General features: G+C 36.2%; 1 protein-coding gene across 2 annotated transcripts; it reads right to left on the bottom strand.

The window, feature by feature from the left end:
- Positions 1-3248: 3248 nt before the first annotated feature.
- LOC124845649 (SNARE associated Golgi protein family) lies at positions 3249-11783 on the bottom strand. 2 transcript variants are annotated; one of them, XM_088096732.1, is made up of 8 exons: positions 11136-11783; positions 10999-11051; positions 10685-10777; positions 9818-10041; positions 8711-8777; positions 7973-8086; positions 7226-7268; positions 3249-3464 (listed from the first exon to the last, which is right to left on the bottom strand). In XM_088096732.1, the coding sequence occupies exons 1-8, from the start codon at positions 11584-11586 to the stop codon at positions 3382-3384; spliced, it is 1128 nt and encodes a 375-aa protein (XP_087952858.1). In that variant the 5' UTR covers positions 11587-11783; the 3' UTR covers positions 3249-3381. The 2 variants fall into 2 exon arrangements, with proteins under 2 accessions (XP_087952858.1, XP_047178740.1); XM_047322784.2 differs by lacking the exon at positions 7226-7268 and having other exon boundaries at positions 11136-11774.

Genomic DNA, 11783 nt, shown 5'->3' with positions numbered 1-11783 from the left:
AGCTCATCATGACAGTCTTGATCGGTGTCAGTAATTGTCCAGGGCAGTTTTTGGTATCGGTGTTTTTGTATCAACCCGTTTTATATTAAAAAAAAAACCAATTACATTGACAAAAATAAAAGTTGCACTTTATATTCGCTTTAATAAACTGAATAATTTAATGTGAACTTATAAGGATGTAAATGTACATAATTTATTGATTTATGAATTATTTCAATTAGGCATGGAAATATGGGATGATTTTAGACTCTCAAAATTCAAGTGATTAATTGTAACATCCCAAAATATACAGTCATCAACTATATAATAGAATATTCACATATATTAATATATCAAATCAGTCTTACAGTAAAGAAATAACGTACGCTCTTGGCCGAACGGCCTTACATAACTATATACAATTTTTAGGAGCGTTCGATAAGAAACACGAACGAACGGTTTACAAAGATGAAGAAAATACCGAACGTCCCAACACTTAGCAGAAAGAAAAAGGGCGCTCGTTCTAAAACAGCTCGCTAACCTAACTAAACTAACATATAACGAACGTCCTACTGTTCAGCCTTTACTTCTACCTCGACGAGATTTTCTTCCGTTAAGATTCCTTCTTCAAGCGTCTCTTCCAGCAATGCATCTCCCTCTGCTCACATCCACATGGATGATCATTGCAATGACAGGACGGACGTACAGATACAGGACAACACAATGAAAAACGAAGGGTAAGCTTATTGAATTTAATTCAAGTAAAACATACATTTCATAACATATCAACCAGATCAAATAATTCACAACATATACTTCAATCCATTCATCAACTCAATCAATTCCTAAAACTAGACTGACTGTCCGGACTGTATGAATTCTGTGTAGCTACGACGTTTGTGCACCCAGGTGGTGTAGTAACTGGCATTTATCATCAGCTGCCACCCGAGGTTAGTCTGTTCCGTCCTAAGTACAGTCTAGGACTAGGACCTCCTGCCGTTCCCACACATGACATACTCCCATCTACATGAGGACGAGCACTCACGGAACATCAGGATGAACTGCCAGCTAAGCTTACCACATTCATACTTTACAATTCTCATAATCATTCAAGAGTCGTTCCTCCCTGGAACGCTCGTTCAAATTCCACCACCATCATTTCACCTCATATATTGTTCATTAATTATAATTTTCCACATTAATCTCAACTCCATCTTTCGTTCCACTTTCATAAAATGACGAACGTTCAGCCCTCTTCCAAAATGAGGACGAACGTTAACACGAGATAGAGGAATCGTCGTTTCTGAACAGAAAGAAACGAACACTTTTCAGATGACGAACGGTATGACCACTTGACTCAGTTAAATGAACTGATTATAGAACAATACGAATGATACTCAGAAAAATTGGAGTACCATAGCTCTAGGTTGAATCCAAATGGATAAAGTCACCACAAGGTGTTCAGATAATTATACCGAGTACGATTTAATTAAAGAGAATAACCGCCAGTCAATGACCGAACGCGGTAATATGTATTTATTGAAGTTTTGGACGAACGTTACTGTACTTTTTGACGAACGCTATTTCTATCCGTTTGGTAATTAAGGGAAAGAACGAGCGTTCGGTATAAGACCAAGCGCCACTTAAGACGTACGCTTTGGGTCGAGACCCTTCGCTGATTTGAGTTCATAATAAAGAAAAGTAGTAAGGGTACTATACGATAGTGAAATTAGAATTCAGAATGACTAAGAGTCCAAAGGTATATTTATAAGCTTCTCACTTCTCACAAAATACTCAGGATATCTACGTTCGGCCGATCGCTCAAACGTAGCTCTAATACAAGAGGGCGTTCGTCCTCGACTGGAATCCTTTCCGAATGAAAGAATTCTCTTTCAAATAAAATTTACTAATAATACCGAACGGTAAAAGACCATTCAATGACGAACGTTCATTATTATAAGAATTTCATAATCAAAGTTTCATTTTCATTAAACACATTTCCCGGCATATACTTTCAAATATTCATCTCATCATACATTTCATATTTCGGTATAATCATACCATAGTACATTTCATTATTTTCATACATCAACTCATGATCATATTCATATACCAAAAATCAAATATCACAAATTCATACTTCATACAACATAGAACGTGCATACAGTACAGTGCAAACATAGGAATTCAATTTAATAAGCTTCCTTACCTGAATCAGTGGTGAACGTCTTAAGAGAATTATTTTGACTCGTCCAACTACAGCTTTCTACCCTCAATGATTTTCTTAAGTTTTCCAACTAAGTCTATCCAAAAGAAAATATGAAAATATTTAGATAATACCCCTGCATGCAACCAAATCTGGGCTTTGCATGTATCCCACGAACAGACGTTTTTGAAAAGAGAACTTAGCAGCTTCAGATTCTGAAACTGTTCGGTCCAACTACTGCTTACGGTACCGGAAATACTTCTATGGTGTCTGGACAGAGAAAGGAGAAGGGAAAGGATGAGTTTCAGTAGAAAGAAGGAAGGGGGTTCTAGAGAGAAGGAGGAAATGAAATCTGAGTTTTTGGGAGAGGAGAAGGTGCGCGCAGGAGAGTGGGAGGGTTTTTCAAAAAAATCAGTTTTGTTCAATCCCACTTTCAAACGGACGAACGTCCCCCCTATCGACACCTGCACCCCCACTACTGACTTCAGAAGCTTCTATTTTGACAAGTGACGTGCATGCATGGAACGTGGAGTGGGTTTTTAATGCCTCTAAACAAGTGACGTGGGTGCATTTATGAGAGTAGACAGGTGACGTAGATGTATTTTAAACAGGTTCTGACATTAATCACATGTGCGTCCAGAGAATGGGCTATGGATTAATTGTTCAAAACTGATTACTCTAGAATTACCAATCGAATTAAAAAATATTAAAACGACACCCTTTTTTCTTTTTCATGGAAAAGACGACCCTTCAGCACCCTTTCGTAAATGGCTTTTACCGACACAATGCACCAACTTTATCAACGAGTTTTTAGGGCTTTCTGCAGTCACAACTTACATTTACCCATTTGTCAGCACCGTGATTTCTGCACCTTTTTTTCTTTCGTATCGCTGATGATTCATCAGATAATGAATTGCTATTGTGCTAGCTAATTACAATGGAAACATTTTAAATAAAATAAATTTTAATCGTTCCCAGCAACCCCGTTAAGAAATTAATGCGTCATAATTTTAAACATGGCACAAGAAAACTTTTGGGGCAATTGAAGGGGGGCATTGCAAAAGATATAAAATGATCCTACCTGAATTCAATACGAATGTTCTAATTTACAAGGGACGTGCTGTGTCTATCACTTTCTTCAGTTATCTTTAATCTATCATTATCGATGTTTATTTACTCAGGTATCAGTTTCCAATCTATTCAAGTAAATTTCTCTTCATTCCCAATGCTGAGTTTTGTCTACAATCTAGAAGGTCTATTCGATGTCCTTTATAGCATCCTGCATTACAACGTTAAAAAAATTAGTTATTAGTGAGTCAGATCAAAGCATTAACTAATGGTAACGGAGAAAAAAATGTAACAGTTTGTACAAGTAATTGCAACAGCACTATTATTTTATCGGTATTAATCCTAAGGCAGTGAGGAGTGTCTTCTAGATAGAACGGTGGAAGGTGGTGTCACCACAGGTTGGCTCCCACGACTAGGCTCGTTAGGGACGCCTCACTTTTTTATCAGACATCAATTTTGTAATCAACTCACTCCGGATTAATGGATTGACTCACTTAAAAATATTTTATCTTTCAAGTTTATTTTATATATTTGTTGCATTTTATATATTTATTGCAGTATAATCAAAATAAAATGAATCAACTCAATTTTTTTATGATAAGTACAATCAAAATGTTTACTTAAATTAAAGTATCAACAAATAAATTAAGCATCCTGTCAGAACCATTAAAAACGCATCCAGATCCCTCTGAACGGACGCCAGGTGTCAAGCTGAGAGGAGTCAGAAATCAGATAGTGGAATGCAGGTGTCAGCAGACGCTCGTTTTAAGCAAAACTGAGTTTTTGAAGTCTAGTCTCACTCTCTCTGCATGCACCTTCTTCTCCAAAAATCTGATTTTTCATTTCTCCTCCTTCTCTCTAAAATGCTCTCTCTTCTCTCTACCGAAACTCACCATTTCTCTACTCTGATCTCCTTTTAGGCATCGTGGAAGCACTTCCGGCATCCCAAGCTTCATTTTGAACCAAACAATTTCAAGTTTTGAACAGGTAAGTTTCTCTGTCTTTAGCCGTTCGTTTTCTGGTACATGCAAACCAAGTTCTGGTTGCATGAGGTCATCTAGTCTGAGTTATTTTTGATTTTCTGTTGTTTGGTTTAGTTTGAAGAATTGTGGAACATAAGGGTAGAAAATATTTGTAGTCATGCGAGCCTAAATTCGGCCTTTAAGACGTTCGTTCACGCTCAGAGGTAAGGAAAGCTTATTTAATTTAATTTGCATGTTTACTGTTCTGTATGAACGTTAGTTGGTTTGTTAAATTAAATGAAGCATGAATTGTTGAGATATTTGTCTATATGAAATATGATGGTTGCTATGCTCTGATGTATGAAGTATATGAAATTTACTATGATATGAAGGTATGAAATTTTGAAATTTTATGTTGAGAAATGAGTTTGAATATAAATGATTCTGGTATGAAATTTACACTATAAAATGGTACGTTCGGCACTGAATGGTCCTTGACCGTTCAGTGTTTCTAGTAAACTTGGTTGAAATTGGATTCTTTCATTTGGAAATAATCCTAGTTGAGGACGAGCGTATTAGTGTGGTAATACTATGCTTGAGCGTTCGGCCAAGCGTAGTTACATCTGAGTATTCTGTGATAAACTTGAAATTTTGTAAATATATGTATTTGTATAGTTTAGTTATTCTTAAACACTATTCCAATAGTATTTTATTATAATCATTAAGTTTCCTATTATAAATTTAGTAGTGCTCGGTCTCACACCAAGCACTCGTAATGAGTAGTGCTCGATTTTATACCAAGTGCTCGTACTCATTTATGGTTTGATCAATCTTGATGAAATAGCGTTCGTCCAACTTTAGTAAAATTTCCCTTTACCGTGTTCGGTCATTGACTAGCATTAGGTTCCTGTATAAGAATTATTCTAAGTATGGTTCTTTAAACGTCTTGACGTGTCTACATTCATTAGTTTCAACCTAGAGCCTTAGTACTTGATGTATTCTTTGAAGTGTGGATTTGAGCTCACGAGAATCAGTTCATTTAACTGATTCATGTTGTAAGTAACTTTCGTTCTTGGGATATGTATAATGGTACTCGGTTTCTTTCTCAACCTGACAGTAACTCTCTTGGTTTTATTCTATTCCGGAACGGGAGACTTCCCTATCTCGTTCCAAGTATTCATCCTCGTTCTGAGTGAGGATTGAACGTTCAGTATTTGACATCCTTAAAAATCGGTGAACAAAAATGAAATTCAAATGATGAATAATGAAAGATGAAGAGAATATGAGATGGAAGAAATGTTATGAATTTTGAACAAGCGTTCCAGGAGGAACGACTCATGGATGATTATTGAATTTGTAAAGTATGAATGTGGTTATGCTAAGCTGGCGGTTCATCCTGATGTTCCGTCAGTACTCGTCCTCACGTAGAGGAGGGTAGGTCATGTGTGGGAACGGCAGGAGGTCCTAGTCCTTAGGAGTACTCTGGACAGATAGGACTAACCTCGGGGTGGCAGCTGATGAGAACATTCCAGTTACTACATCACCTGAGTGCACGAACGTCGTAGCTACACAGATTTCATACAATCCGGACAGTCAATCTAGTATTAGGTTTTAAATGGAACGTATGACTAAGTTATCTTGTGTGTGATGGTATGAATTGTATGATTGTAACTGAATTAAATTACATAAGCTTACCCTGTGTTTTTCCTGTGTTGTTTGGTTTTGTACGTCCGTCCTTGTCATTGTAATGATTATCCGTGTGAATGTGAGCAGAAAGAGTCGAGCTCCTAGAAGAAGAAAATTTGGTAGAAGTAGAAGTGAAGGCCGAACAATAGGACGTTCGATTAGTAGTTTAGTATAGTAAGGTGGTCGTTCGATCACCTGCCCTTTTAACTTTTATTTGACCGTTCAGTATAAGTTTTGTAAACCGTCCTTAAACTGTTTAGTAAATTTTGTAACTCTTTTATGTAAGGTCGTTCAGCCATGAGCGTTCGCTTTAATCTAGTGTAAGACTGATCTGAATTATTATTGAATGTGATTATTCTACTATATAGTTTTAAATTGTATTTTTAGGATGTTACACATCCAAACTATTCAAACATTATTTAACAAATTCTACTATTTAAAAAATTCAAATTGTCAACCTACATAATTAAAAAATAATAAATAATTATAATAAAAAACTTATAAAAAATGATAAAAAAACTAATAAAGGATTATTGTTGACGGGATTGACGGGACTATAGGTCAAACCACCTGATAAGTGTGAAAAAGAGTTATTTTTATACTTATAAATGAGCTCAATCTTGTAATTATTCACGTTGTCCCTCATTGAAAAGTTATAATAGGTAGTAGATTGTTATGTAAAATATTGTACAGGAAATGGTGTATTATTTAGACTTTGTCAGCCAATTTTTGCAAAGCGAAAGCCAAAATCCGCACTACCAGAAGAAGGAAATTCGCATAGCGCACTAGTACCTGTGCGCTGAGCGAATAACATCAGTTAAAGTGCAGCAGTTAAGAAAATTCGCATAGCGCACCAGTACATGTGCGCTTAGCGAATAACATCAGTTAAAGTGCAGCAGTTAAGAAAATTCGCATAGCGCACCAGTACATGTGCGCTGAGCGAATTAATAAATTTAAGTGGCTTTAAAAGACGTGACAGAGCGACAGATTCATTCTCTTCTTATAGAAGTTCCGGACAAAAGAAAGAAACGAAACAAGTCCCTTGGGAGAACGATACTTTGAACTTACTCTATATTACTCAGAACGATTTGGTATACTTGCCAAAAAGTTATCAAGTTTTTTTAATCCTACTCAAGCCTGGTTAACCCACAGGTTACACGAGTCGGATTCTATTTGCTCTACATTTAAAAAAAATTCGATTTTTTTTAACTAACTTGTTTTGAACCCATGATAAACCAAGTTGACTACCCATTTTGACATTTCTAATTTCTCGAACCGGAGCATAAAAGCCAAAGGCCAGCCGAATGAGGTGAGTTGGCCTTACCCAGGTTTGAATGTACGTTAAGACAATAAAGGCACATTGCTACCTAGAATTCGCATAATGGTAAATATTAAAAAGACAAACATCTTCAAAAAGTGAAAACATGTAATGATATATAACGGTTAAAACAAGAAATAATGGAATTCAATTGGGTACAATTTATATCTCATACTACAGATTCAAATGCACGGTGAACACTAGCCAACTCAGCCCCAAATCAAGTCACATTCAAACCACATGGTGGCTTATAACCCAACCTTACGATCTTAAATAATTGATTAACCATAACACCAGTGTGGAAAGACTGGGGGATTTGTGTTTTATGAAAGTTAGTTAGACAGCTATTTTTTGTATAAACAGGATCTTGTATGAATTGTTGTAACCAACCGAAAGTTTAGAGTTCACTATAAGAGAAACCTTGAGTTGTAAACTATGTTCTTATTGAATTTCTAACATACTATGTAGATTGAAGTTAGTTATCATGCTTCATTTACTCCTTCAGTTTAAGCGCTTAACTGTTCTTGCAGGTTCTTCGTTATAGTATTTCATTCATTTGTGTGGTAGACTGTCTAGTGGCCTTGTGAGCTATTTCCTTACAATTCTTAAATTCTTTTCATCTTCACCACACAAAATCTAAACTCTTTATCCCAATTCCCAAGAGTAGACATTGCTGTTGAGACACTAAATGGAAACTCTTTCACTTTTGTTTGTTATCAAATATTAAATTTTACAAAAATCAAAGGATAATACCTTTGCAAGTCGTGTGACATATGTAGCAGCCAATGCAGTGGCCAACAGTCCCAGCCCAAGAGTTAGCAGCTGACTGTTTCCTCCAAATATATTACTAAGTTCAGATTCATCTTGCTGAAATGTAGAAGCAACAATTACATTAAAGAAGTAGTGAGCGAAGTTACTCTCTTTCCATGATCCATTATACATAAATAAAAGTAAAATAAAACCATTAAATTGATGAATTGAAAAAGCGAAGGGCAAAAAATCACTTCAATATAGCTTATCATATAGGATTTGTACATATTCTGCGGGGAACCGGCTAATATACACTGTATTTTAAAACAGTAACAAAGGAGATGATTTAACCAACACCTTAATTTTAACCATTCTGTTAGAATATAAAGATTCCTTTTGCTTTTGGAGTCTTACAATATATTAGTCTGATTGGGCTGGGCCCATGCCCATTACTCCACCAAGATTTACTTAGATTATCAGTGTATGTGTATCCATCTTGCTCAATTCCTTTATATCTCTTTCTACTTATTTATGTTTTGCATGATGGACCCAAAATATTCACCATACTAATTGTATTATGGTATAGTCTCCAATTTTCACCTCTAAGCGAGGTTTGATGTACCTAGTGATTAACTTACATTCTATATGCTCTCCGTCTTTTTCACTTAACAAAAACAATCCAATAATGATTAAATAACCAAGAGTACAAAGAATAGGGAGAAAAACCAAGTAGAAACTCACAATTATTGCTCTTCCAAAGGCACCGGCACTAACATAAGCCCAAGTTCCTGGAAGCATCCCCAACCAACTGCGTAACAATCATCAGTTTTAAGACATGGATAATCTTACTGAGACAGTGCCAAATAGGTACAAAATATACCCAGTTTAATTTTAACTACGTTTCATTACAATTTACCTATACTTCAACTAATCAATGAAAATCTATAATAACCACTCTGATGAATTCAAAACAAGGGTTTCATGAAGCTGGTTCTCAGTATTTTCAATGAAAATTTATAAGTTCAATGTTCTCAGTACTTTCACCAGTTCATAAAAACAAGACACTAAAAAACATAGAAGAGCAACTGCAGTCATCATGAAGCTATAGATATTGCATGCCGAAATTTAGAGACTTTCAAGAGGTTTACATTATTGTTGCAAGTAACACAGCAGTTCAAAGACTAGTCCATAAGTAAAACTATCAAAATAGAACTATGTAATTAATGTAGTCGGCCTCACTTAGTCTTATGAAACTATGTTGTGGTAATCGTACAATTACCCTTTTATAATTATTTTGAATTTTATGTTTAGCCAAAGGGAAACAAAAAAAATAGGTTTACTGAAACTACCTAATTTTTAGGATAGCATTTATATGGTGGTAAAGATTGAACACAAAATCCAAATAATGGCACTGTGAATTTGAAGATGTAAGCACAATCAAGCATAAAATCATTTTGTCCTATTGTCTTATTTTTTACCCATTTAGCATGGATCAGACTAGAACTCAAGACAACATAAAATTGCATTAGGATAAATAATTTAATTAAGCACTATTTAACAAAAACATGTTCCATCAGTGTGTATAGCTTAATTTAATCAACTTTGTCACGAAACTAATCAAATTAGCTGACAGAGTTTACAAGGTCATAATTCACACACATAAGCTTAACCAGACACCTAATTTACAAGTAAGTTTTGTATATATTAGAACCTAAATCCAAATACTAAGAACAATAGACGAGCTCAAATATGCTCTTCTAGAGGATGAAGTTTTTCTAACATACCAATTATTTTAAGACACTAGAAATCCGTATAACATTGGTAATTGATTAGTAATAAGCACCATACCTTCCCAGTACATATGGAATAAACTTAACAGATGTCAATCCATATAAATAATTCCCCAAAGAAAATGGTAGCAGAGGACTCAAACGAAGCAGTGTCACAACCCTGAAGCCATTTTCTCCAATAGCTTTGTCAATAGCAAGAAACTTCTTATTTCCTTCCACTAGTTTTAGAATTCGCTCACGAGCAAAATATCTTGCAATTAGAAAAGCAACACTAGCTGCCACCTGAAATGCCTTAAAATATTAGATTGAAAATACACATTCCATTAGAATTAATTAACAGCATAAAAAATTGTATACTTCTTTACCCAATAATAATTTCAAATAAAATATGATGTTATTCAGTCCAATAATACACTTCTAAGTTATAAGTAATTGTTTGCTCTTGCATGCCAAATTATAGATGTTTAATTGTTGGAGATTCCAAATCTGCTAGAGTCAAATTATACACTTTATAAGTTGAGGTTCAGTTACATTTATAATCCAGTTTCTTAAATGTTCCCAGAAAGGCTATCATAAATATTTATTTTCATGCTTGAGATGTCCCATTTTCGGCTCAGGGTGTTAGATAGTTAGAGATCACATTAACAAGAGCTATGACCAAATTATAGTATATCATAGTATATAAGCAGCTGATCACCTCTTACAATCTAGTTTTCTGATAAGTAAATAGTGTTGAAAATTAACAAGTAGATGACCAAATAGTAGACTGTAAATTACATGTGCAAGAATACTAACTAGTTTGTTAACATAAAAAAACCTCAATAAAACGAAAAAAATTGTTCATGATGCAGTCAACTGATTGAAACTATATATGAACTTTGTGTGCAAGTAGGTTTGCTTTGTGTCCTTCACATGATTTACTCACCGTTCCACTGATAGAGACTATGATAGTGCCAACAACGGATCCAAATAGAAGTCCAGCTGACATGGTCAAAGGAATTGCAGGAATAGCAAGGATCTGGGACAACATAAACAAAGCGAAGTTAGAGGAAGCGTTGCACATGTACAGAGAAGACACGTAACTTGAAAGCAAACAGTGAATGGGCATTATTGTGGTTTACTGAGTAGAGTAGCATGTAGCTTAGAGTGGAGAATGTGGATGTCAAGGTTGAGATATACAGAGGGTTGAGTAGAGTAAGAAGTTGAATGAAAATGGAATGTAATATGATACATTGATACCTCCAATCCAGCATAAACGGCAACGAATAATGCATACCCAGCAGGGCCATATCCTGGTGGTTAAAAGACAGAGAGGTGTTGGGGGCGAGAAATAGGAATAAATAAATGAGACGAGAGAAAGAGAGTGGGAAAGATACCTTCAATAAAAAGGGAGAGTTGGTTTAAGAAGGAGTTGATCTGGTCCCTGTAGATATAGCCAACGGAGGCAAAACCGCCGATGACACCGAGGAGTAAGAAACCGGCCAAAAGGGTGCCCTTGAAGGCTGTGGCGTCCTGGAAGTCAGAGCGGGAGTCGGTGTTGTCGGCGGCGTCGCCGTCTCCTTGGGAATCGTTGGGGCTAAACAAGCGCTTTAAGGCAGAGTCGGAGGGGGCAGTGCTAATCTTGGCCCCCAATTGCTTTTTGGGGTCTCTCTGTGTCTGTCTGAGGGAGGAGCATGGGGTGAGGAAGTGAGAGCGTCTGTGGGGTGTGAAGATGAAAGAAGAACGGGGAGAGAGGCGACAGTGGTAACGGTGGGAGAGAGTGAGAGCGAGAGTGTGAGTGTGAGTGTAAAGAGAAGAGGAGAGGCAGGGAAGGGAGAGAGTGCGCATGGTACGAGATATGGAGTACGAGGTAGGAGATAGGATAGGATAGGATGTTATGAACCAACGACAAACAGTTGGTGTGTTCCAACCAGAATGTTCAAATGCTCCACCCACCACTGCACTCCACCGCTCTCAGCTCGCGCATGAATGGAAATTCCGAAAATGGATGAATCATGATTCAAGAAACTCCTCTTCCTCTCGCG

This window comes from Vigna umbellata, chromosome 8, assembly GCF_029865625.1.
Source record: "Vigna umbellata cultivar VRB3 chromosome 8, Vumbellata_1.0, whole genome shotgun sequence".
Classification (NCBI taxonomy): domain Eukaryota; kingdom Viridiplantae; phylum Streptophyta; class Magnoliopsida; order Fabales; family Fabaceae; genus Vigna; species Vigna umbellata.
Note: the sequence above shows the minus strand (reverse complement) of the source record. Positions and strands in the feature narration are given on the sequence as shown.

Bases quoted from the DNA above. Each gene is read 5' to 3' on its own strand.
- LOC124845649 (XM_088096732.1), bottom strand. From the start codon at position 11,586: ATGCGCACTCTCTCCCTTCCCTGCCTCTCCTCTTCTCTTTACACTCAC. The intron at 11,052-11,135 runs GTATCTTTCCCA...TTTAACCACCAG, and splicing joins ACTCTCCCTTTTTATTGAAG to GATATGGCCCTGCTGGGTAT. The intron at 10,778-10,998 runs GTATCAATGTAT...ATGTTGTCCCAG, and splicing joins CCGTTTATGCTGGATTGGAG to ATCCTTGCTATTCCTGCAAT.